This window comes from Ischnura elegans, chromosome 8 (genome assembly GCF_921293095.1).
Source record: "Ischnura elegans chromosome 8, ioIscEleg1.1, whole genome shotgun sequence".
Lineage (NCBI taxonomy): Eukaryota > Metazoa > Arthropoda > Insecta > Odonata > Coenagrionidae > Ischnura > Ischnura elegans.
The window spans coordinates 46,730,466-46,757,565 of NC_060253.1; the positions used below are offsets into that span (position 1 = coordinate 46,730,466).

Here is a 27,100-nt window from a genome sequence, read left to right on the forward strand (position 1 = left end):
CATGTCTCCCGACGTTTCGATCTGCGACTTGCTGATCATCCTCAGGGGATCTTCCGAATGCCGTTCTTCAAAAATTTTCAGTATATATACACTCCATCCGAGTTCAGGTGTAACCTGATTGGTTCACGCTTGTTGAGGTTTTCCCGCCATTTTTGTCGTATATAATAGACTTCATTATTGGTCTCCAAGCATTGCTGATTTGGAAACCAGTGTCCCTGTTGAAGTTGTTGCGGTTGACGCGGATCTGAATGGCTTCCTTGACAAGGCGGTCCCAGTAGCCATGTGCTCGGCATAGCAGTTTCGTCTCCTTCCATTGTATGGCATGATCTTCATTGATGCTATGCTCCGCCACTGCAGACTTTTCCGGTTGGGCCAGCCGTAAGTACCTCTGATGTTCCTTCGTTCTGGTTTCAATAGTCCGACTGGTCTCTCCAATGTATTTCTTTCCGCACTCGCATGGAATTTCGTAGACTCCTGGTGTCTTCAGTCCGAGGGGATCCTTTACTCTCACCAGTTGATCCCTGAGCTTTGGAGGTGGTAAATGAATTGTCTTAATATTGTATCTGCCTAGAATGCGTTGTATCTTTCCGGATATTGTGGAGACATAGGGAAGAAAGGCTTTTGCGGTCGGCTCTTCTTGCGGCTCTCTTATGCCGCCAATGGGCTTGTTAAAGGTCCTTTTTAGGGCCTCAGAAATCTGATGTTTGCTATAGCCATTTTTCCGAAACGTAATCTTCAGGTGCTTTATCTCATTCTGGATGCTCTCGTTATCGGGAATCTTCTTCGCTCTGTGCAATAGAGTAGACAACACAGCTTGCTTCTGTGATGGGTGGTGATGACTCTGATTGTTGAGATATAGGTCGGTGTGAGTCGCTTTCCTGTATATGCTGTGTCCCAGGCTTCCATCTTTCTTTTTCTGGATTAGAATGTCGAGGAACGGGAGTTGGCCATTTGTCTCTTTTTCCATGGTGAATTTGATGCTCGGATGCTGACTATTCATGTGGGCGAAGAACAGGTCCAGGGCCAGGTCTTTTCCGTGTGGCCAGATCAGGAACGTGTCGTCCACATATCTAAAAAAGCATTTGGGTTTCAGTGGAGCTGAGTTGAGAGCCTGTTTTTCAAAGTTTTCCATGTAAAAATTCGCAATTGCTGGGGATAGCGGCGAACCCATGGCTACACCCTCTGTCTGCTCGTAGAATTGTCCATCGAATGAGAAATAGGTCGAAGTCAGCACATGATGGAAGAGCTTGACTGTGTCAGAGTCGAATCTTTCTGCTAAGAGCCGCATCGTGTCAGCCAATGGTACACAGGTAAACAATGACACCACGTCCAGGCTGACAAGGATGTCAGTCGTGTCCACTCGGATCTCTTTGATGGTCTCGACGAATTCCAGTGATTTCTTCACATGATGTTCACTTACACCCACATGTGGTGCAAGAATGCCGGTTAGATATTTTGCCAGGTTATAGGTTGGCGAACTTATGGCGCTCACGATTGGTCTAAGTGGAACTCCTTCCTTATGGATCTTCGGTAATCCGTAGATTCTGGGAGGCACCGGTGCCTCTGCTCGAAGGTGCCTCGCTGTCTCCAGTGGAATTCCCGCTTCTTTGATGAGCTTAATAGTCTTTCTGCTAATAGAGTCCGTGGGGTCTCGTGGAATTCTCTTGTATGAGTTGTTTGTGAGTAACTCCTTCATCTTCTCTTGATAATCCAATGTTTTCATGAGTACGGTAGCGTTGCCCTTGTCGGCTGGTAAGATGGTTACTGCAGTATTTTTCCGTAAGGATCGCAGAGCAGCTCTTTCTTTAAAACTGATGTTGGACTTGGGCGGCACAGCTTTCTTCAAAGTCATAGATATCTCTGCTCTTATATCTTCTGCGGCGTCATTGGGTAGTTTTCGTACTGCTTGCTCCACTCCACCGATGATGTCGCTGAATGGTATTGATCGTGGTGCCGGTGCAAAGTTCAGGCCCTTGGAGAGAACAGATAAGGTGTCTTCGTCTATCCTCTCGTCGGTGAGATTTATTACCAAGCGGTGGCGATCTGGTTTCGTGTTAGGTTTATTTTTCCTAGGTAGACGCTCGAACTTCTGCTTCAGTCTCTCCGTGTCACGGTTATGCAATGAATCACCCAAGGCTGCGGTGGCCCGATCAACATGCTCCCAGTCAATCGGTGAAAGAATGGTAGAGAGGCGTAGGTGAAGATCTCTCAAAGTTTTGGCGTTGTGATCCAGCATCCGTCGTTTGTTCTGTATTTGTTCTCTGAGCAGGGCAAGGCTGGTCCGTTGGAGAATTCGATCTACTTTCGTCGATTTAAGCGAGGATTTCACCTTGGCAAAAGTTGGAATAGCCTCTTCGTCGCGGCATTTCAGAAGAAAAGCAAGACTGCATAATAGTTTTGCCTTCTCCTTGCGTAGGTCCGAAAGTTTACGCACGCTGCGATGTGTCTCCTCCCCGTAGAGGTGAGTTATGTATGATCTTAGATTTTCCCGGCGTATCAGTTGCAGAAAGGTTTCTCGGGTTTTCCACCGGTTGATGTCGTCCATGTCTCCCGACGTTTCGATCTGCGACTTGCTGATCATCCTCAGGGGATCTTCCGAATGCCGAATCTTCCGCCAGGGGATCTTCCGAATGCCGAACCAATCAGGTTACACCTGAACTCGGATGGAGTGTATATATACTGAAAATTTTTGAAGAACGGCATTCGGAAGATCCCCTGAGGATGATCAGCAAGTCGCAGATCGAAACGTCGGGAGACATGGACGACATCAACCGGTGGAAAACCCGAGAAACCTTTCTGCAACTATACCACTTCTCTCACAGAATAAGTTGACTGATTTGACGGCGTAGATTTAAGTGATGTCGGAGAATGAATTGATCCTGCTAGAGGAGAAGAAACTGCTCGCAACTGCTGTATCCTCTCCAGAATGTTCAATACCTCGATTTGGTAGTTAACTGTTTCCGCATCCTTGAGGTTATGCATGCTTGGTAGAGTTCCTTTAAAAAAGTCTAAATTACAAGGCTCCTCTTTTCCTCAGGCTCCACTTTTATGTCCATGTAGGATTATAAAAAAAGGATCACCGAGTTACCTCGAGATATTTACACCACATATGCAACAAAACCTGCAGAGAGTGATACCAAAAGGAGAAAGCGACCACCCGCGACGCCGAAATTAAGATCGATTTTTCGAACGTGCGGCACAGTTCGGAGCTTTCAGCTGTCCACGGGGAATACCGTGCTCGACGGACGTTGGAAAGTGAAATTTTTGCAAGTTAATTACGCATAAGATATAATTTATTTAGTGCCACCTTCAATTTACATTTCATATAACCTAATTTCTTCGTTATAATTATCGATATTTATCGTCGATACGATACAAATTGTAGGACTGTTTTTCGTCGAAATTTTGTGTTTATTTGGGATTATAAGAAAAGGATCACCGTGCTATCTCAAAATATTTACCATGTATTTATATTAAATTACATCAAACGTTTTAGAGTGTCCATCAAAAGAAATCAAATACGACCATTAGAATCAACTAAAAATAAAAATCGATGTTTTTGCCGCGCGCGCAGTCCGCGGCAGCTCCCCGATTGTATGGAATGTCTAGACTCGGCGTAATTTACAATTGATATGTACATATAGACTATTTTTGTCATATAGATTATTTTTGTTTTTATTATATATTGTTATTTTGTCATATAGATTATTTGAAGTCATATAGACTATTTTTGCGTACATCGTTAGTCTTATTATTTACTTAATAGAATACACATATTTTAGCCTTTTTTCTCTATTTCTCCATTTAAATAAATGATTAGCTCTAGATAGGTTGATAGCTGTTGGACATATCGCACACGTAATTGCATGACTTGGATTTGGTAGAAAAGCGTCAACGTCCACTACAAAATGTCCCATCTCGCTCAAAAACACAATTTAAAATATGGGAACGATGAAATATTAGTCATGTCCGCATTTCTTCGCCGATCACGCTACTCTGAATTCTATAGAACTACGCGGCGGACGGCATAAGTCGACGCGTCTGAACAGTCCAATACACCACAGTGTTTATTTCACGCCGTGGACGGCGTACGCCGGGCCGGATTGAAATGGGAGCCGTGGATACCACGGCGGCCGTCCACGGCGTCGTGTCGTCCACGGCGTGATTCGACTCGTCTGAAGACACCCATTGCTAACTATGGTTATTTAAAGGCATTGTGCCGTGCCGTGGACGGCGGCCGGCGAAAAGCCGTCACGTCTGAAAGGGGCCTGACTCAATCTAGTAAAAATAAGACAGCTTTCGGATTCAGCACACAAAAATAAATGATACTCAATCAACAGAACTTGAAAAAAAATGATACATAGAACCGTATAAATGCAGGTCTATGTTATTAGTATTAGACCCAAACAAGACAAGACAGACTGAAAACTCAAACTGCACAAATAACTTAGCTTGTCCATTTCTACCTAGAAAAAAATAATTTACAAAATTTCATGATCTACACACTCGTCCCTCGCTGCCATCTGTGTTCTCTCTAGTGCCTCACTGCTATGAAGGCAGAGTCGCAGAGTTCCCAAACACACAGAGAACACTCTCCGTACCCACCACGGCCCCACCCTCCCATTTTTTCGCAGCCCCCCGTTCCTCTGGCTGAGTGGATAAGTCGTTCTAGTTCCCCCAAATCGCCGCTGACAACACCCTCTGATGGTTCGTGTTTCTGTCATTATCATTATTCCATTTATAACTTTACCTCTGAAAATGACTTGGTTTTAAAAGTCACATCAGACTAGAAACTTGGGTTGAATTCTTTGGTTTTGACTGTTTTTCCTAAAATAATACGTTTAATGAATTACAACATGTAAAACTTACAATTACTAGAGGTCCGTGAAAGAGGTTTTATTTTTTGCTAAAATTCGTTTTAAAACCATGTGCTTTCGGTGTTATAGAAAATCTTGGCGGTGTTATTTTAATGCTACAATTTTCCCACGTTTATAGGCGTTTTATGGTACACGTTTCATGAATGCTTATACCTTTATTAAGCATTTTACATAGCATTTAACACAATTTGGATTGTACAAAACTTCTGATAAAACTAAATGAAAGAAATGGTTTAACTTACATTTGTTCAAGGTATATGAATGGTTCAAATATGTAGTCTAGGTTAATACGATCAGCAAACAGCTATTTTCCACTACCTCATATGTGTATAGTTCGAGAGCCATTCCAGAATTTTTGGATCGCCGTCTACGGCGTGAAATACGGGCAGTGCTACATTGAGGCCGCTTTTTGATGAAACGACTTTTCGCCGGCCGCCGTTCACGTCACGACGCGACGCCGTGAAATTCAGGCCGCTTTCAGACGAGACGACTCTTTGCCACGCTGTGGGCCGTGCCGTAAACGGCGGCCCGATCCCAGCCAAGTGTTTAAGTCAACGAAATTGTTACATTAGACCCACACTCAAGGTTTTCCTGCAACAAGTTATCCAATAACGCTGTCTAATGCGTTGCGGTGAGTCACCGGAATTACTGCTCGGCATTGACGCGTACCGGGCGCTTGAGCTGGTATTTCCGCTCTTCCGCGGCCGCGTTAAATTTCTTTCCGCACATTTTTAATTCATAATATCTAATTCTTCAGGTGAGAAAGCGCTTCATTCTAAATATTTCAGGATTGATACATGGGAATCGAAGAGAGAAGCTGTGACAAGTTTAACGTCAAATTCTGGCGGAGAAATCACTACAGCGCGCGATATTACGCGGATGCGTTATGCGCGAGACTAAACGAGCCAATTGACCTTGGAATCGTTATGAGATAGAGCGAATGAATGTTGGCAGCTTAAAACAATGAAGGCTTAGTCTTTAATAGATTATGTCTCATTAGATGTGATTTTTTCGCTAATCCACCTAAAACGCGAAATTTCGTTTTTATTTACCGATTTCGCGTTATTTCGCGATATCGCGTCTCGCGAAATTCACGGACCTCTAACAATTACCAATCTATGTCAATTTAGATAAGCTAGACAGAAAAAATGCAGTGACTTATATATTAGCAAAGGCTTCACATCGATTGTATTGTGCTTATCACTCCAATTACGAAAATCGTTTAATGGGGCCATCTTCTTTTGCCTTAACATTAATTACTAAATTTATGCAATATGTTACCTCTGCTTCTTTTTTTTACTCTTGATATAGAATTAAAATAGTAGCTTCTTTAAATTTAAATGTATATTCTCCACTTCCATTGCATCCCATTTCTTAAAAGACTTCTCGATTACTAAACATACACAGGAACTCGAATATATTCCGATTGTCAGAATGGAAATTCCTGCAGAACATTGAAATGTTCCAATGATGTTAGCAATTCATAAATATTACAGGCAACAAAGAATTAATCATTTTTGGTAACCAATGAGAGTAACTGAAGGAATAGAATTTATCAGAAAATTTAAAAAAATGTGTAAAAAAAGTTGCATTCATTTGAACTCAGCTTCATGATCACTAGTAGCACCATTCACCACCCAAGCTGCATCATCAATCCTCCAGTCAGCACCATCAATCTTCAAACCGTGTGTGGACACAAGATTCCTCAACTACACATTCCTTTCTCTGGGTCCCCATATCCTGCCGCTTCACTCCAGTTATTCAAGCCCCAACGCAAGATGTCCTTATAGACTTTCAGCAACCTTAGGCTCTTCCCGAAAGGGCCTAAGCATTGTGTGCCAACCCTTCAGTTAATGTTTTAGAAAATATATCCATTCATTCAACCAGGGAGTAGAGCATAAATTCACACAGACTTTTGGAAACAATAGTACATTCCTAAGCAATTTCATAATACACACTTTTAACTAATATGATCCAATTGCAATAGATTCATTGTGATAGGGATCATTTTAAAGGTAGGAATCCCACTAAATTGGCTTTCTTGCTACAATGGTCCAAGGTCAATCTATAATTATTAATTTTTCCTACTTAAGTGCATACATGGAATGAAGAACTGAATGAAACGCTGAATGGAAATGGTTAAAAACCAAGTACTCAAGTGATTATTTGTAGTATGATCACAAAATTGTACAACAAGATTGAACTTTGTGTGACCATTCGAACAAAATGGAAGATAAGAAAGAAGTTATCGTTGAAGCAATAGTCTTCCCACTCAATGGTCTCTTAACTGGTACACGGTCTCACAGCTCGCCTCAGGCAGTATAGCATTAGTATGGTTTAGTAGGAGGGAGGATATAGAAGTAGGCCACTGCTTCCCCTACTTTCTTCCTTAAGGGATTTTTTGAGACAGTGAAGGTTGAGAGCTGACAGCCGTCTAAGAAGGCAAACCCTCCGCGATCGGCCACGTCTCTTTTTTCATCCATCCCCTTATAAAGATGATACATGAAGGTCCCACAGTACTTCAATCTTCAAATTTCACGGGAATAAGTTTTTCCCAGCTTGAAAAGAAAATGTTTCTTTCAAACGTTAAAAACATTCTATTGTTTTCAAGAAGCCTACTCTAGTAATACTCCATACTGAAGGGAAGGATGTAACTTCGTCTGCATTGAATTTTAAACCCGCTTAAATACCTAAGTCAAGTTTGCACCCCATAATCATGCTCATCTTTTGTTTCCATTCGGAGTGACTTGAATTCACAATTCAAATTCAAAATTCCATTATTTCCAAGGCTTCCTGAAGAATGTTGCAAAATGTTAATTTAGATAGTTCATTGGATGATAGCAAATATGACAGAGCCTCAGTTTTGGTGTACATTGGAGGAGGTATTCGTCCCTCAGTTAAATTAAATTCCAAACCAAACCATTTTTCCCAGCTTAGAACTGTAACCAGAAACATTACATATTTCAATCAATTAAAAAACATTGTCAATAATAGTAAGGACTCACATCTGTTACAAGCCATTTTTCATTACCTGTGCTCTCATTACAAAGGGTTTCAGTTTCATGACCTCTTTCTTTAAACAATAACTCGAGGTGGGTTGTGAAATGATATTTCAAGAGGTTTCACATCCCTGGGTGTGACAAAGACAAAGGTTTCATGAAAACGAAGTCATTGGGTCCTGTGTTATGAGATGTTTCCACACCCCTCCAGACTGTACAGGTATTCTGATGATTGACAGGAAAGAGGTAGCTCAAATAAAAACCTCAGTTCTTTTTAACTATTGGCCCAAATTCATTCACTTCATTTGAACAAAGCACCGTAAAAAACTGATGCTCAGGGTCAACACGACTCTCATTAAAAAATTGTGGCAATGTTTTAAGAATCTAGTGAAATGCATCTCATTACAAATGAACAGAAATGACATTCATTAGCATGAAGTCTTCACCGGATTAGGATGAATGAATAAGTTTCACAGAATAAAAAGCCTTTGATTGTAACCATAAGCAGTCACAAGAAAGTGGCCAAATCTATATGGGAGAGACTGGTACATTGATAGCCAACAGGCTTAAGGAGCATCAAAGAATTTTAGTCTTGGCCAGCCCAAAATGTTTTCCGTGTCTGAACATATAGCATCACTATGGAGCAGAAGATAAAATCAGATAGAGCCAAATTGGTCTGACGTTCCAACAACTTCTGGAACAGGCTTGTTACGGAGGAACTTGAGATTAGGCTGAATAAAAGTAACTGTGACTGACGGGTATAAATGGGATAAAAACTTAGCCATGCATGCAATCCCATTTTAAAGAAAATATAAAATGATAGCATTCATATAACTTAATTCCCAAGATCATTCCAGCCAATCAGGTGAAACCTGTTGTGACTGTTCATAGTTTCATCCCAATGATTTTTTATTCAGTCAAACTTATTCATTCACCCCAATGTCGATGGCAGAGTCATCAGTTGAGAGGGTTTTAAATATACCAGGACTAGCCACAATGATAACTAGCGGGAGTCACCTGCAAGGACCACCCACCTTGTCCGGTAGTGTCCACAAATATCCACAGGGAGAAATGATGCCTCGGTAGCTCAAATGGCTAAAGCAATCAACCAGAAAGTAGGGGATCCGGGTTCAAATCCCGGTCAAGGCATTGATTTTTCCCGGTGGATTTTTCGCACAATCTGTTGAGAGGTTGGTGATTTACAATGATTTAAACAGGTGGAAATCCCAAGAAGACTTCACGCAAATAATTTGCCAGGAAAGACTATTTCATGCTTGGCATATATCAGAATTTCACTCTTCCACATGGCTCTGTAATTCCCTGAAACACAACAACTGGGAGGAACAAAAAAGAATGCACAGTTAATTCATGGTAATCATTGTATAATTAAATATCAAAGAGGCTATCATGGTACAATCAAATGGCAAATTATTAATCTAAATAAACCTGATGATACAAGATTGATTAAATGCCTCATCAACTGTATCCCTCCCTTTACTCACTTAGCCAGAAGTCGAAGACCAGTGCAAGAATGAGAATCACAACAATCTCCCCTCTTGGTTGAACAGAAATCTGAAAGCTCTCCCTCAATCAGCAGTGAAGACAGTCATATTCTACTGCATTTGAGAGAATCCATCAGTCAAACTTCCATCATTACACTCTTCGGATGCTCATTTTTCGGAGTAATAATAATAATAATAATACCAGCCACACACATTAACATTCACTCAATCAAAACAGTCATCACACACAAATCCTCTCTCCCTCCAATCTATTTGCTCCATTCCCATAATCAATAACCTATTTTATTAATATATGTTTGTATGTATATATATGTATATATAGATTTTTCTTCTTCAAAAAGCACGTAACCTCCGAGGAACTTTCTGCAAATGCATTCAAATTTCTTTCATGTCTCCCCTCTAATCAATCATCTGCCAATGGCATAAAAATATGGACTCACTCATCCGTTATCAAAAATCCACATAAGATATAGTGAATGCACAAGAAAGGTGCCTCTCATCACCCACTTCCAAGAAATATTAGTCTACGCACGCGTCACGACACATTGCCTGTTTTTTTTTCGCCGCACTTTTCCAGTAAGGAAACGAACCGGGACGGATCGCATCCTCACCATAAAAAAGACTTTTGAAGACAATTATTAGTTCTCTGACATTCACTCCCACACCCATTTTTACAGCTCAAATGGGAAATAAGTCACTGTGTTATGTATTGCTTCAATGTGAGGCATTGGAAGAAATAGATGCCTCAAACTGTAAACAACAACAACAACAGAGACAAGACTGTGTTCTTGCTTCCCTGTGCACCTTTCCTTAGTATGTACAGCAATCAGCATGAATTATTGGTAATTAATTACACTCTGCACCAGATGAGAGGAGAGAGAGCAAAGCCGATTGCAATGGCACCTCACAATTCATGTCAACATTTACAAACGTTAACCGACAAATGACATTTGATGGAAGAGATAAAAACAGAAAAAGCTCCGACTCTCTCTGCTTGGCACAAATAACTACATCCTTGCACTTCAGTTTCGAATTCAAGGCCAAAAAAAATCAAAAGAATACTTATGTCAATTGCACAACTTATATAAAAAGAAAGACCACAGTAAAAGGGTAAACACAGCTTGTAAAGGGACTGAGGGAAATTACAATAACACACGCCAAGCACTCAAGGGCATCTTTAAGGCCTTAGATGCTAATTCAAACTGGTAGTAGAAAAAAGACGTTGGCGTTGCCCAATCCCTTATGATGTTAGAAATGCTACATTTGGGTCAACAAACTTCCCAGTTTCCCCAAAAACCACAAAAAATCCACATGCCAGCCTCACATTCCTTTCACACAAACAAGCACACTAGCCCAAGCACACGATCACCATACAGGGGAATATACATTCACTCAATGCACATAGAAAAACCCTGGCGAGCGCAGCAATTAAAAAAACTATGGCCTCATTCGTATCCACCCCCCAGCCGGCAACGGCAAAAATTTATAAAACCTCTTCCCACTTTGTCCTCTCACTTCATTTCTATGATCACTGTCACTTTGCGCTCTCCCTCTCCTAATAAAAAAATGGATTGCACACACCTGAAAAAATGCATCAATTCCGTCCATCTTCTCATGCACAAAAATATCAATCAAGAAGAAAACGTTCCCTTCGCAAAAATAACACAGGACAAGGGTTTCATGGGGTGCGGAACACTCGAGAACAAAATATCAGTTCCATTCCAATGCTGATGTCAGTCGTCGCACAATGTGGAGGGTCACAGTGGATTCCTTTTGATGCCCACATAAGCCCAAGCAAAACATTTCCTTCTTCATTTCTCCATTTCCTGTAATCAGAGGTGAAGAGAAGCCCTTGAGAGTAAGACCAAGGCACAAGAAAACACATTTTTGCAATTCACACTCCAAAATAGATTCCAGGGTGGACACAGAAATTCCTTGACATTCATCAAAATTTTGTGAAAATATTTTCCAAAAAAAAAATCATGCGGTCATTTTAACATCACTTCCGTACCTATTCCCAAAAATTTCATTGATCTAAAGGACATACTTGTCAAGGTATGCCAATTGCAAATTAGCTATAATAATCGTATTGAACTTGAAAATTAAACTGACACCTGTACCGTAATATCCACGATCATATGGATTTCCCTAACAGTCATTTGTCATCCCCCATATAATGCATATAATTTATTTACATCATTACTTTATTATGAGTTGCTACGTCATTTTTCCTTAATTGGTAAATAAAAAAGAAGAAAGATAGTACAGCAGACTCTCGATTATCCGGATGCGGTTTATCTGAGTTACGGATTATCTGTGCTCATGGTCCTTCGAAGTTTTCTGCGATATATGTTAAAAAAATATAATCGGATGCGAAAGCACCAAGATATATTTGCATTATTTAGAAATACAATGCTACACCGGGATTATTATTTCCATTAGAATCCCCTTCTTAATGTGGAATTATTTTATCAACTTGTTGACAAGGTATATTTGAATGAAGTTTACTTGGACGTCTGCTCTAGCATTGTAGACTATGATCAGCAGTGGGAAAAAACTCTTGATTAATGTCAGAACATTCTTTTATGTTTAATCATTCGTAAATCCAGAAAAATATTACTTATGATCTACAATTGTATATTTCACATCACAAATGTGCAATTATTGCCATGGCCTCGCATGCGGTTTGAATGCGGCCAATGTGACCAGAGATTTCGTCGCACTCGGGCATGTTTATGCCGTTACCAGTAAAGACCAAACCGGAAAGGAATGTAATAGAAGAAGTGGAGTGGAATGGAATAGAAGAATAGCGGTGGGGGAAGTGGAGTAGAGATAGCATGAGTCATAGCCAGGCACTCGCCTGCGTAGGCAATTTGCCTTAAGTCCTGGTTTCCTATAACTGCTACCGGATGCTAGCGTAATTGCATGCCTGGTGGCTTCACGGGAGTTCCGAGCTCCTCTTTTCTAATCATCGCAGTGCAGGATCGCATTTAGCGACAATGGATCCGCATCCCGCAGCAGTTGCATCCCGGGCAACACGTGCGAGATGCACAACTCGGCATAGTGCCTGTCAGTTGTTGATCAATTTTTGCCTACTTTCTGATGTCAGTTGGTTGCAAAGCATTCCTGCATACCACTTTTCTGAATCTGTGACCTTGCAGCCACAGGTGTGTGGTTTTCGGTAACCAGGTATTACATGAAACAGTAGGAATAAGAGTACAATCACGTTATCACCGCAAAAAAGGTCGTGGTCGGGAAGAGAAAGCTCTTAACGATTCCGGAGAGCAATCTAAAATAATAGGAAATGTGCGTAAGTAATAATAGAATGTTTGATTTAGGTTAATTAGGAAAATTACAAGAAATCAACATTAAGTTTGGATTATCCGTGTTTTTCGATTATTCGTGCCACCTCTCCCCATCATTAGCCCGGATAATCAGGAGTCTACTGTACCTTGACAAATAGAAAGACAAGTAATTTTTACTGGTGTATGCTGTAAATAAATCAAATTATTTAACACAACCACCTTAAGGCTGCACATGCACTTCTGAAAAAAAGGACAAGGATAAAAGTTAACTTACTGCAAGAGAGAGATCTGGAACTGCTTCAGGAAATTACAGGCGTGTGTGTGTGTGTGTGTTTTGGTTTGGACTGCAGTCGGCATCCCTTACAGCAGAATGCACTTTCTCCTTTTGACGGGTTCTGGGGGCTCCAGGGCTGCCAATATTGCCTCATCAAACACATTCTTCAGTCCTTTCTGAAATGAGAAATTAGACGAATTGGCACTACTTTGCACTGCCCACATGGTTCAAAGGAGTGGGTAGCACATTTTTGGAGAACTCAATGTACGCCTTAAAACATAAGATGCTCAACATGTTTGGCAACCATCTAATTTACATACTGCACCACATGCCACCTCAATAGGTGCATGGCTGAGGGTTTTAAGACACCAGTTACCAAATAGAAAGGAAAATGCTCTGAAAAAGTTCCATGTAGCGTTAATTTAAGTCCACTATTCTTCTGGGGAAAAATGAATTCCCTCAACTGTGTGTTTGGAAAATATCCCTCTTAATTTATAATTTTTGTAAGGCCTGGAAATACAGGGTGTTCCTAATACAGTAGACTCTCGTTAATACGAACAATATAATTACTAGGGACATACAAAAGGTGGGGTTATTTTATAGTCAAAAGTGGTGTTATATTTTTACAAATGCGATGTTATTTTGCACTGAAATCTGTGCTATTTTAACGCCAAAATAATTGATGTTGATCGAGAGCCATGCTTTCAGTGGCCTACCCATTACTCTAAATTTAGGATATCATTGACATAGGATTATTTAAGCAATAATATACATGGAGCATTGACTGAATTCACCTATTTTACATATTTTATCCTTCATGTACCCATATATCCAGCTTACATAGAAGAGAAATTACTTTTGAATGTCTGTAATTTCAAATGAAATATTGCTATTGTGATCAAGTTTTCTTTTACCTTCGCTCTCTTATCTGTTAACACAATGCTATAGCAGGAAATAAAATCTTTCTGAGTCCACATTTGCAGAGGGGATCCAAATTGCATAAAGGCACTTAGATGCAAACCATGTCTCAGACAATTTGAGCTCCTGGATTGCTTTAATTATATCCACTGAACCCCGGAATTAAGCATTTGTAGTAATTTCTGTAATTCTCCCAACCCCAACATCAACTTCTCTGTCTCCATTGATTTGAGGCCATGAATTTTTTGTCTTTAAGTCAGGGTTCACCTCAGTAGTTGAAACTTCTTGGGGATCAAAAACTGAGATCTTGCCATCTGCATAGGTATTGACTTCACAGCAGCTGCTTTGGAGGTTGTGATGTTTTGCAAAAGCAATAAGTGGTTTTATCGAAAAAAGTACTAAATAAATATTCTGGAGATTCATTTATAACTTCCTTAACTCTTTCGAGGCGGTAGAGTTCTCTCCTTAGCATGAATTGAGGACTGAGCTCCATGAGACTTCCCTCTGCATGGAGCCCTAATGTTGGACATTTGTTAAGAAAGGTCTTGCGGATAATCACACACTCTCAACACCAACCTTTTTCAATCCTTCCTAGTGGTGACTTCGCATTTTCTTGGACTCCGTGGGTAGTTCCCTCCTTTAGTAGAGGGAGTCTCCCTCCTTTCGCAGTTTACAACCCTACCAGCGGCATTTGTTTGCTGTCATGCTTTGTTTATATGAATTAGCTATATGGATGATTGTTGCTTGCACGTAAATTGGAGAATTCCAATTAAATTCCTTGTTTTATTCTGAGAATTCTCAAATTTTGAATGAAGCTCTACTGTCAGTATTAACGGATTTAAAGCATTAACAATTTCCATGTTGATTTTTATATTGAAATCAAGATGTTAATTAATATTTATGGTAGAAATTTGTTTAAATATTTTAATGCTGCTCAAAAGACACAGAACTCAATTCTTAGTCTATATTTTTTGTGAAAGAAGAATATATTTATCTCGTACACTAACTGAATGAATGAGGGCAATATAAGATGAGGGGTCCGGGTACCTGCTCCTGGATTTCAAGAGTACGGCCTTAGTCCCGCTAGTTAGGTCCCGAAACTAAGACTTCGCGAACCCACGACTGTCATAAAAGGGGAAGAGTAAGGAAATGTATATTTTCGGTATTTGTTCTCCGGCGTAGAAAAATCTCTGTTGAAAATTTTCAGCTTTCGTCTCCCAGCTCAAGAAACGTCCTGTCGCATATTTTCTTCGTTAGTCGCAAAAGGTTTAACTCTCTATAGAATGTGTGTGCATTGGGATAGTTTGCGGGCCGCCATTCACGGCACAGCGCTGTGAAATCAAGAGAGTCGTCTCGTCAGAAAGCGGCCTGAATTTCACGGCGCTTTGCCAGGAATGGCATCCGGCGATAAATCGTTGCAGCTGAAAGCTGCTTCAGTGTATGTAGCTCCGTGTATATTTCAGGGCATAGACAGTAGGGTGGTGCGAAAAAACCTAAGTTCCAAATTTCGTGTCGTAATAGTGCGGAAAAGTTGCGATACGTTAGTACAAGAAAAACAAAAAAAGAATTATTAAAATCGGACGTCATCTTCCAATCCCGCAAAGCACCTGAAAAAATGACATAAATGAAAAAATGGTTTTTTTTTCGTTGTAAAAAAATTAAATTAAATTAATACCTTTTAACGCTGTAGCAAAAAATGATTACAACTAGCATAGGTTATTATTTATATATGCATATTTATGGCTTTTAACTGTTATTACCGTTCACACAAGATCATTAAAAATGCATAAATTTTGCAATTTCGCCTATTTTTCAGAGTTTTGTAATAATTACTTGAGGATAATTTTTGAGAAGTTTTAATTAGCTCTTTAGATCAAAAATGACAATAAAACTCATCACTAGAATTGAAAGGCAAAATTGCACTTTAAAAAGGCAGCATGTCAACCCTATTGAAACCGAAAGTGAAGATGTTGAGGTTTTAAATGACGCAACGCAAAGTTCAACAATCAAGGAGAAATTTGTTGACTAGGAAGATTACATGCCTAGTAAATCCAAAAAAATATAAATCACCATGGCAAATGAGGGTAAAATTACAAAGTACAGCTTTTCATTGTGATCAATACGGGGTGTCTCACCGTACAGCTGCTGCTATAGCATCAAGTGTACTTGTAGACATTGGTGTTATAACTGAAGAATATACTTCTAAGTTCATTGACCGATGTAGAATTAAAAAGGAAAAGAAAAATATTATAAGCGATTTACAGCAAATCCATCTTCATGTAGGTCAGCTACACGGTTATACTTTGACGGAAGGGTAGACAATACCATAGTAATAGAAATGATTGAATCGAAGAAGTACTGTCGGACAGTTATAGCGGAACACCATTCTCTAATAAAAGAACCGGCTTTTGTGTATTTGAGTTATGTTTCTCCAAGCTCCGGGTCTGCTAAAGATATAGTGGTCTCCATACTATCTTATCTCTCTGATCAAGGAGTTTCATTAGAGTTCTTAGAGTTAGTTTGCTGTGATGGCACGAACATCAACATTAGATGGAAAGGTTGCACTATTAGAAAGCTCGTAAAACACCAATGACACCCGCTACAGCGGGCAGTTGGGTTACTTCATTTCATTGAATTACTTTTGTCATATTTTTCAGTATTTAGATGGTGAAACAAGTGGCCAAAAATCATTTAGTGTGCCAATTGGACTAGTATGAATGGTTATGGAAAGCTTCCAAACTGCATTTCCAAACAATTGAATGTGAAATTCTACAAGTTGATAGATAAATTTTGAGCAAGGACCAAAGATACCTTACTGACATTGGTCAAGCAATCACAAGTGGCGACTTTCCAAATGACTTAGCAAACCGGGATACTGGACAATTTTCACATGCTAGATGGCTCGTGTGAACAGAGCAAAATAAACCTCTCGATACATACCTGGATATTAAAAGAAAGTAGTTTTCCCTGTTATTGAACGGAACTCTAACTTTGATCACAAAGAGAATGTATTGATGGCGATGGTTTTTTATAACAGAAGGCACATTAGAGAGCTAGGGCTAAAAATAGTATTTAAAGCCAGACAGACTTAACCAAAAGGCAAACCTATCGTAAACTTCATTACTCCTACAATGAACTTCGAAATAACTGACCATATAGAATTGATTGACTGGAATGTAGTCAAACTATCTACTCCACCTCTTCTTATGAGAATAATTACTAATGAGGAAATAGCTTCCTTCATTGAATCTGGCGATAAAGAAGATTGGTATATTATTACTTCCCATATCACACGCAAGCAATGGAGCCGTGTGTGAAATTGGTAACGGAGGCATCCCTTAAGCTTTGTGGCTATCGATCCAGAGATGGATTTATTAGGTCTAATTCAAATCAAGATCCATTATGCCAGACCTTACCACTAAATCGCAGTACAAAGTAGTTTTCAAAAGTTAAAATTTAAAAGAGGGACAAAAAATTTAAATATTGTAGAAGCAGTAACACTCATTGGATGGATGGATGGAGGGTGTGGGTAGAACTCAAAGTGCAGCCACCTCTCCGCGGTGAGTTCTGGGTTGTTTTAATATTATTAAAACATATATAAACAAAGGAAGAGCTGCATAATCAAACATGTATTTTAGACTAAAATATTACCATAAGTTATTATGACACAACTCTGAAAAACCGGCTAAATTGCAAAATTTATACATTTTTAATGATCTCGTGCGAACGGTAATAACAGTTAAAAGCCATAAATATGCATATATAAATAATAACATATGCTATTTGTAATCATTTTTTGCTACAACGTTAAACGGTATTAATTTAATTTAGTTTTTTTACAACGAAAAAAAAAAAACAATTTTTTTCATTTTTGTCATTTTTTCAGGTGCTTTGCGGGATCGGAAGATGACGTCCGATTTTCATAATTCTTTTTTTGTTTTCCTTGTACTAACGTATCGCAACTTTTCCGCACTATTACGACACGAAATTTGGAACTTGAGTTTTTTCGCACCACCCTAATAGACAGTGCACCGATGCTTTTTACCGCTTTCAGAACAACCGCCTTTGCTCCGGCCGTCGTCAACGGCACGGCACCATGCTTTAAAATAACCATTGGTTTCAATGGATGTCTTCAAATGAGTTGAATTGCACAGTTGATGGCATGGCGTTGTCGACGGTCAGCATGGTGCCCATTCCAATCCGGCCCAGCGGTGTGCCGTCTCTGGCATGAAATAAACACAGCGCTACCTTGAGGCTATTTTCAGACACGATGACTTATCGCTGGCTGCCATTCTCGGCACGGCGCCATGAAATTCAGGCCGCTTTCAAAGGAGACATCTCTCTGGATTTCACAGTACTCCTCGATTCCTTGCATACAGTCCGGCCAGCGACGGTTGTCCGATGGCGGCACAATAGCACGGACCAGCATTATTTACTGCCAATCGCTATCCCCCAAACACACCCTCGCCTAGTCATACAACATTGTTGAATGCATAAGGAGCACCGAAATAAGCCTGATCCACTCAAATAAGCCCTTTCTTCAAATCACCAAGCCAAGTGATTCTCCCTCTGGGTCCTTCATGCTCGTCGTCCCTTACGGCTCCTTTCTTTATGGAACCCTTTGTAGATGTTTCCCTTCCTTACCCGGCAACCTTGCACTCTACCCTGAACTAGAACATCCTCTCCATCATCGGACAACTCTCGGCAGTCGGACTGTAGGGCTATCAACTTGCAAAGCCTCGAAACGCATCTAGGCCGTATATCGAGGACTTACTGTAAACGGGAAGATATAAACTCTCGATTGGGTAATACCGCATTCTCCTATTGAGAAACTGAGACGAATTTTCTTGTTTGTATATACTTCTGCATAATTTAATCGTGTTTATTCCTATAAGAAACGTTCATACGAACTTCATTATTACGAACCTACGGTTTTCTGATCCCATTAACTTTGTAATTACGATAGTCTACTGCATGAAATTCTCTGAGAAAGATATCAGTCCTTAATCACCCATGGTGTATAACCAAATCAACTTACACTAACAAGTAGAAAAAACATGCCTAACAACTTAATGGAAACATTGATATGCATTCACTTTTGTAAAATTCAAAACATTTGTGACTTTTGTGAATTCAAAACATAACTATCAGCTGCAGTATCTCAGCCTTTGGGGTGAAGCCACGTCGAGTTGTCACTGTTCACATACCTTGCTGACATTTCGGAGGCGATACAGGGAGGGGATACATTCAGGGCCTACTGAGCGATCAACTCTAGGAAAATCCTTGGAAAAAGTTTCATCTATCATTTATTCAAGTATTTTTTCTTTAAGGGAAAAATGAATTCCCTTATGTACCTGTTCAGCAAAATATCCCTCTTATTTTATTGTTTTTGTCAGACCTCGAAATATCGTGGAGTTCTAATACGATGTTCTCAATGTTGCTATGATATAATTCTAATTGCAATTTAGAGCTGTTTGCTTGGTGGGCCCAGAAGATGAGGTGCTGCATCACCTCTGAAACGTCCACCAGGCATGTGATCAATGTGAGCAGTGACAACTCGACAAAGCTTCACCCCAAAGACCAAGACAGTGTAATTATTACTTTTAACGGTGGAAGCCTACCTATTACAATTTTATGAGCAATTAATGCTCAGCCTGTTGAATGAATAACTTTATGGCTCCTTTCATTGGAATGTCATTAAAACAAGAGGAAAATATGCACATTTATTGGCAAAATTTGCATCATTACTGACAGCATCAAAAACATGAAATTCGTATTGAATTTATATTTTTAAAGGTTAAAATAAGAAGTGAGAAAGAAACACCAGTCCTCTACCACTAATTAAGAAATCGCAAAACTATGATGAATTGCTATATTAAAGTGATTACATATTTATAAAAAAATAGCAATGCCATTTATTGATGCATAGTATATACTGGTCACGAACATAGACATTTCACAGTATTTCAAGAGGATTCCAAAAATTCGTAGTCTTCCGTGAATCTAAGGGCAATGTGTGGTCCTTCAAAAAATATTCATTATATGGAAGTTTAAAAGTATAAACTAGAGATGGGTCGAATAGCAGATTTCTCGAGCTTGAATATCGAATTCGAATATTAAATCATTGCTCGAACATTCAAATACCTCCAATACTAGAAGTGTGCGAAGCATATTAAACATACAATTCTTATTCTATTTCAATTCATGAGTGTATAAATAAAAAGGTGTACAGTGGAACCTCGATCTATCGTTTTTCAAGGGGATGGAAGAAAAAAAAAACGATGAATGCGGGAATGTTTGACTAGGTTGCCTATGCAGCAGGAAACCCAGGATTTTGGTGGGTAAGTGAGATTTCCTTTAAGGGATTCAAACCAGAATTTAGCTGATTAATGGAATATTTCAATTTTATGGAAACAATTTGGGCTTAAAGTTGATTCAACTAACATCTCTTTCAAATATTCTAAGAGGACACACCACCTTGCGAAAAAATGATTGCATGCAGTCTCGGCTTTTGCACTGCTACGATGGATTTCTGTATGACGTATATATTCTTATGTACCAAACGCCATTTCAGAGGCACGCCGATCTGATACTCGGCTTCATCCAACTTCTTATTTTCAACAGGAAGCTCGCTTTACCCTCACTCCCACTGTCAAGTGCTAGCGGACAATCCGAGGCGTTTTGCAAAATACAGGCGCTTCTCCACTGGATTTTCTTCAATTATTTTCAGTCCATCTTTGGAAGTTCTCACGAGATAAGAAGATGAATTTGAATGGCTAGCAGGGAGAAACCAAACATCTTGAGAAAATATCCCTTCGTCTGCGACTGTGACAATAGAGATTTATAGCATAACTCTTAAATTGTAACTTGATATGTGTTTTCGAAAAAAATACCACATCAACTTCCAAGAAGCTCAGCTGCGAGGATATCGAGTTTCGCCAGAATGCTAAGTCTCCGTCGCATTTTGACATTTATTTCTTTGCGTAAAATGCTTAAATAAAGTCAGAAATATGTCGTGTTTGGTCTTATTCTTTTTGATATTACGTGCACATTACTAATATTTCAATCCAATAAAGGTGTAATATCAATTGCCGAAAGTCATTGTTAGACACCATTTGTGCTAATAGATGACTCATGCAGCGGTTGACCTCCAGAAATGGGGGAACTTCGAAGCAGGTAGGCAGAAAAAGGCCAGTGGGGGAGAAAGAAGGAAGGGTGAAACAGGATTCTATTATTCCCCTGTAACTTGATATTTTCTTTTGAAGCTTTTGATTTATGGTCTTCCTAATACAAACCCTGTGCGAGCTGGGGCCTTTTGTTTGATTAGGGAGAGGAGGAAAGCCTCGGAGAAGGGGCCGAGGGCTGATTGATGGATAGAGGGGGTAGCAGATTTTATGAAATGTGCCACGTAGTTACTATCCCACGGCACTGAGGTTCTCCTGGTGGAGGGAATCGGGGATTTGATTTTTTCACCTGCTCATTTTCAGTTCCCCACATCGAACTCTATCCACCGCTCTTATCCACGAATTTGATGTTATTCGTCAACTAGCCTAAAACTGCTCCGTGTGCACTAAACGACTACAGTTCTCCACGTTTTTCCGAGTCAACTACCAACGACGTGCGTGAGACAGTGTATGACGCGAAATTCAAAGTATCCAAGGTATTCGAAACGGTACCATTAGCATAACTATTCGAGATCTCGAATATCGAATACTTTCGAGTATTCAAGGTATTCGTGGATACTATTTGTACATCTATAGTATAAACTATATCATTGTAACCACTAAACCTTACCTGACACTCAATGCAGTATTTAAAGTAAGTCAATATTGTAATAATCCCCACACACATGATTGGGAACATGTAAGGCGTATAATTCGATATTTAAGGAAATCTGCTCATCTTCAGCTGTAGTATCAGAAAAAAAAAGGATTACCTTCAAAGGCCTTCTGTGATGCAGACTAAGTGGGTGAAGCTAAGGAAGCAACTCATTTAGTGGCTATTGATTTATGAACTTTGTGGTCTCAGAAAGGAAAAAATGTCAGAAGCATGGGGACATGGAGGGCAGAGGGTGATTTTTTAAATCTGCGACATTGTCAATTTTGACGTGGTTATTCTCCTGAGGGGTTGAGATTCTCCCGATGGTTGTTCAATATCTTTGTAAAAGTCACACTATGTGCCTGCCGTATTTTGCTGTACAAATCTCCGTGGCTGACATTCTGCTGAATAACCCCTACAAGATCTTTTAAACAAAATGGTTCATGAGTAGGACAAGCATCACAGTACTACGGAGCATGCAAAGGTAGAATTGGAACTCTTTCCACTCCCTTGTATGGGACGCTGCATTCACTGAAGCATAATTTAAAATTTCAGATCCAGATCTGATGCATTCAGCGAATTTGGATCTGAGGTATCCGATTCAACCATCCCTAATAGTGCATTATCATAATTTTAACACGATACTTCCTATTTTGGCCACTAATTGAAAATTACATGTGCTTAGTTCCTAATATCTCAGGCATAAGGTATTTTGTTGTGATGATATTTTTCCTCTTTAGACAGTTTTCACTTAAAGCATTGCTACATAAGCATTATCAGAAACTTTCACAAAGCCTTTGCACCAGCTCATATGATCTGCAGTGGCATGATTTTTGGATAATACTTCGAATTCCTAATTTTAAGCTGTAAATAGATGAGAAAAGTAAAATAATACCTGTGTGAGCGCAGAGCATTCCACATACTTGACTGCCTTCAGCTCCTTGGCCAACTTCTCCCCCTGTTCAAAAGTTATTGGCTTTTGCTTATTTTTCGCCAACTTCTCAACTGTGGCTGCATCTTCACGAAGATCAATCTGAGTGCCAACCAATAGAAATGGAGTTTTCTGGCAGTGATGGGTAATTTCAGGAACCCACTGCAAGGAGACATAAAATAGAGGTCACCCACTGCACCATAAATACTTCCTTGAAGTGCGAAAATCCACAGCCTGTCAGCACATTCTGCACATCAAAAGATGATAAACAAAGATATCGTGCGCCCACAATTTATTTACAGGGAACTACATGTGTTTCGATTGTTATACAATCATCCTCAGGTACAAATAGTAACTATTCATTGTATAACAATCGAAATAGGTGTAGTAACCATAAATAAATTGTGGGCATATAATAGCTATGTTCCACGACATCTCTCCTAAGAAAGTTGAGTTTAAATCAAAAGATATTTGCAGCACATCATTCATCATCACAATTTATATACCATTGATGGGAAAAGTGCAAATAAAAGATCAGGAAAAACATGCAGTAATTTGAGGGTAACAATGAGGTTTAATACGCAGGTGACTAAATACAATTGTCCACAAAATGTGCATCCAAAACTCACCTTTTCTTTCACATTTTCAAATGATGAAGGGGACACCACAGAAAAGCAGACCAAGAAAACATCTGTCTGGGGATAGCTCAAGGGACGCAGTCGGTCATAGTCCTCCTGACCTGTAGCAGGCGTACAAAAAGGTGCATAAGAAAAGACAATAGGCTATTTTCCTATTTTTCCATACTATGTTCACTGCACTTCACTAGTTAAAACTGTGAAGTTTAAAAACAATATTCACAATAATATAAAAATATAAACAAAAAACTGTGATCTGCAATTATCCATTCACAGCTGTTTTCACAATATGGAGTCACATTTAGCTTTTCAACATGCCGTAAGCACCAATTCCATTTAAGGTAGTTTGAGCGAGATAGATCCGTAGTCACAACAGCGACTGTATCTTCTCAAACTTAACAAGTATCAAGAGTTTTTAAGGTTTTTGATACAATTTTATAATTTTTTGGTGGGAAAATATTTGCATCAGTTGCTTATTTTTCTCGGTAATGAACAAAATATACGTATTTTAAACTCTATCTTGACTTATTACCAAAGGTACCAACGGTACTTTTAGTAATATAATACTAAGTTTCCTTAATATAGTATGGGCTTAATCCCGACTTGGAGTACGATATCCTGGCATCTGAAATGTTCAAACATAAAACTATAAGGGTTACTTATATTAGAAAGCTATTTTAAAGCATTGTATCGCAAGAAATGACATATGTCAAAGAGACGTTCGACTTGGCAACAACGTCAAATTTCTTAGGTTGGTGCGACTCTCAACTAGCCAAATTCAGAGAAACAAGTGAATGGCTTGAAGCGTTACAGGAGTGCAGAGATTTCGGTGTTGAAATATACTTTAGAAAGTCGAGTATTTCTCTAACTTTTTAGTGAAATATGCCAGTTTTTCAGCCTTCTCTGCTTTAACGATGAAGTCATCCACTAGTAAAGCGGTTTGTGCGGAAGAAGGAATTTACGAAGGGACAGATGAGTTCTTCTCGAACGTTCAGTGAATATAGGTAAGTGCTCTAGTAAATAACTCATTGCGAATTTAAGAATGGAAGTATGTTATTAGCTGAAAATAAATTTTTATTTCATTTATAGTGTGCGTCCTGTCATGTGTTGGGAATGAGCAAATTAATCGGGTTTTGGCAACCATAATTATTCCGTCTGTCGCCAATTCCACTTGGAAAAGGTAGGAGCGATCTGTGGGGTCAAAGGTTGAAGATGCAATCGAGTACGGAAGCTGTGGAGGTGGAGAAGCTTCTCACTTTGGCCTTAACACCGTAAGTTTCACCGCATCAGTTTAAAAAATGAGACTATAAGTAGTAGCGTTATTGGTCCCCCGAAACCCAATGTGAATGTTAATTCATTTTTTTTAAATGTGCCTTGTGGTTGCATTACGTTCTTTCATATCTCTTGGAAATATTCAGTCGGTGTGCTTTTTATTTCCATGTACATTGCATTCCAAGAACATTACCAGTAGTAGGTCCAATATATAAACTAAATTTTGGAAATGCAGAGGCTTTGATTTTTTTGATGATTACTTTGTTCAAGTGTAATTTTAAATTAGTTTCATTTAATTTTTTATTGTCCTTCAATGTAATTTGTTATTGGTTCCTTTGGATGAAATCATTATTGATTAAGTGACTGTTGACTGGAATTTGGTGATGTGAGCTATATAAAGTGTTTGATATTTAGAACCAGAGAATTACCACAGATTTGCTGTTTTTAACATAGAAAATCAATAATTGCTGGATTGTGTTAATGTGGATTATAAGTTGATTAATTATGGTGATCTGTTATCAGGTCATAGGATTAGAAGTATATCTAAAATATATTTTCAACTATAGTATCCATATCTTAAGTATTTATTCAGCAATTGAAGACAATCTAATTTCTCCTTGATTATTATTCCTTTGTCATTGTTTCTTAAAGAGGTTAAGTACTCAGCACAGCCCTTTTACTGGTGTGCTCAGTGTTGCAACTATTATTCAATGTCATAATTTTACATGCTACTTATTTATCTAAGACTTTCAATATTTTTCGTTGATCAAAAACGTTTTCTTGATTTCTTAAAGGGATTACCTGTCTCCTCTAACAGCATGTGCTTGCCAGAAGAGGAGTATTAGTTATAATTCAATCAGCTTTGTTTCCGTGGCCATACCCTTTCCACTTATGATGTTCATCCTTCTCTCACAACCTGTTTTTTTATGCAATGTGAAGAAATGTTTTCTCTGTCGTTAATTTTTTAAAAGTCAAGGCTGTACATACTAATTGCAAACCCTTATTCATTTCAAATTCCTAATGTTGCATTGAGTGAATGCTAATGATCACATTGAACTTATCTTTCTAAAAGAATTGCATATAATCATATTTTACTAGTGGAAATAATATTGCAGGAAAATGTTCCTATCCATCGACATCATCTCCCTGTTGTTCTTGATGGTTCTGTCATGATTGTGGTTGCTTTCCTACATTTATCATAATTACAATCTACTTCACTATATCTGGTATGATGTTGGGCACAATATGGTGGTCTTTAATATTAGTACAATTAAAAAGACATTGCAATATTTCCACTGAGTTTTATTATGAAAATAACAATTGATAATGTTGTTTGTAGCAATGAAACGCGTTTTGTCATAATAAAACTCAGTGGAAATATTGCAATTTATAATTTTAGTAATACTTCATTACACATACTGATTAATGTTCTAGTTAGGCTAATGAGTTCCAAAGTGGCAAAATGTATTTGTGTCACATTAACCAATGATAGGGTATAAGTGTCTGACACATATACAATGTCCTCCCTAATGTTGAATCAAGAACATCATAAGTTAAGGGGTAGATTACCTTACCTAGATATCGACTAGAAAAGGGGTAGATTACCTAGAATCGACTTTAGGCGATCGATTCTCGATTCCGATTCCGTGCCCGAGAATCGGTGGAATCGAGAATCGACATTTGGAATCGACTCATCCCTACCTCCAATGTTATCATACTATTTCTATTCCTTAGTTTTAATTCCACCCAGTCACAGAAATCTAAGTGCAGTGCATTGGCTAATTAATATGTGGCCCCTCATTCAGTATACATAATTTATTTCAGTGGCATGACTCCCAGTGAAGAGTCTCCTATGTTGTGCAATGATGGAGCTGAGGTAGATATCATTGCCTCTTATGATTATGGATGGCAGAAGAAAGGCAATGGGTAATCATACGACAGTTAATCTGGTAAATTCCATTATATTTTCTGGGAAATAAATTATGCGTAAATTGTTCCTCTTTATTATGTTAAAAGTTAAAATGTCTTTCTTTTTACATTCACAGGGCATGGGTCTGTCATTGATTACCACTCCAAAAAATTACATGCGTATGATGTATGCAGGACTATCTGTGCAATGTGTAGAAGACACAGAAGGTGGCAATGTTACAAACCCTGTGGAGTGTTATTTCAAGCTTAATGATTTCCCAAATGGCTACAGCTGGCATTAATATGGAGAAGCTGGTGAAATACTCAGTATATGTGGAATTGAGGGAATAAGATTAAGTCCACATGGGAGAGAGTATCAATGGTAAGCCCCATGTTACCATCCAAAGGAGAATAGAGTTTCACAAGTCTATTGAGGCTATTAGTAAATATTTTGAGGAGTTGAGAAAACTTAAAGAGTACGATAAATAAATAAGATGATAAATAAAAAGAGAAAATAAAAAAGAGTAAGACTGATAAATTATCTTATGCCTTATGTATAGCATGGTTTAAATGTACATAGTAGCAATGGTCATACTGTAAAGTCTATTAGAGATTTTTTAGCTTCTTTAAGATTCTCCCC

At 38.9% G+C, this 27,100-nt stretch overlaps 2 protein-coding genes and 1 long non-coding RNA gene across 4 annotated transcripts in view; 1 reads left to right on the top strand and 2 right to left on the bottom strand.

The window, feature by feature from the left end:
- Window positions 1-2,236, bottom strand: part of LOC124164403 — a 74,303-nt gene extending 72,067 nt beyond the window's left edge. The window contains exon 1 of the mRNA XM_046541727.1: window positions 642-2,236. Within this exon, the coding sequence (XP_046397683.1) occupies window positions 642-2,236 (1,595 nt within the window). The remainder of the gene's footprint in view (window positions 1-641) is intronic.
- Window positions 2,237-9,241: 7,005 nt separating this feature from the next.
- LOC124164513 (cdc42 homolog) overlaps window positions 9,242-27,100 on the bottom strand; it is a 33,270-nt gene continuing 15,411 nt past the window's right edge. For both annotated transcript variants that reach the window (XM_046541857.1, XM_046541858.1), the window contains exons 4-7: window positions 23,275-23,384; window positions 22,610-22,807; window positions 12,979-13,154; window positions 9,242-11,225 (exon numbers count right to left, since the gene is read on the bottom strand). In XM_046541857.1, coding sequence (XP_046397813.1) covers window positions 13,065-13,154; window positions 22,610-22,807; window positions 23,275-23,384 — 398 coding nt within the window. In that variant the 3' untranslated portion in view covers window positions 9,242-11,225; window positions 12,979-13,064. The remainder of the gene's footprint in view (window positions 11,226-12,978; window positions 13,155-22,609; window positions 22,808-23,274; window positions 23,385-27,100) is intronic.
- Window positions 24,043-26,487, top strand: LOC124164515. The gene is made up of 3 exons (XR_006866054.1): window positions 24,043-24,284; window positions 24,370-24,551; window positions 26,377-26,487. It is a non-coding gene; the product is annotated as an uncharacterized LOC124164515 (long non-coding RNA).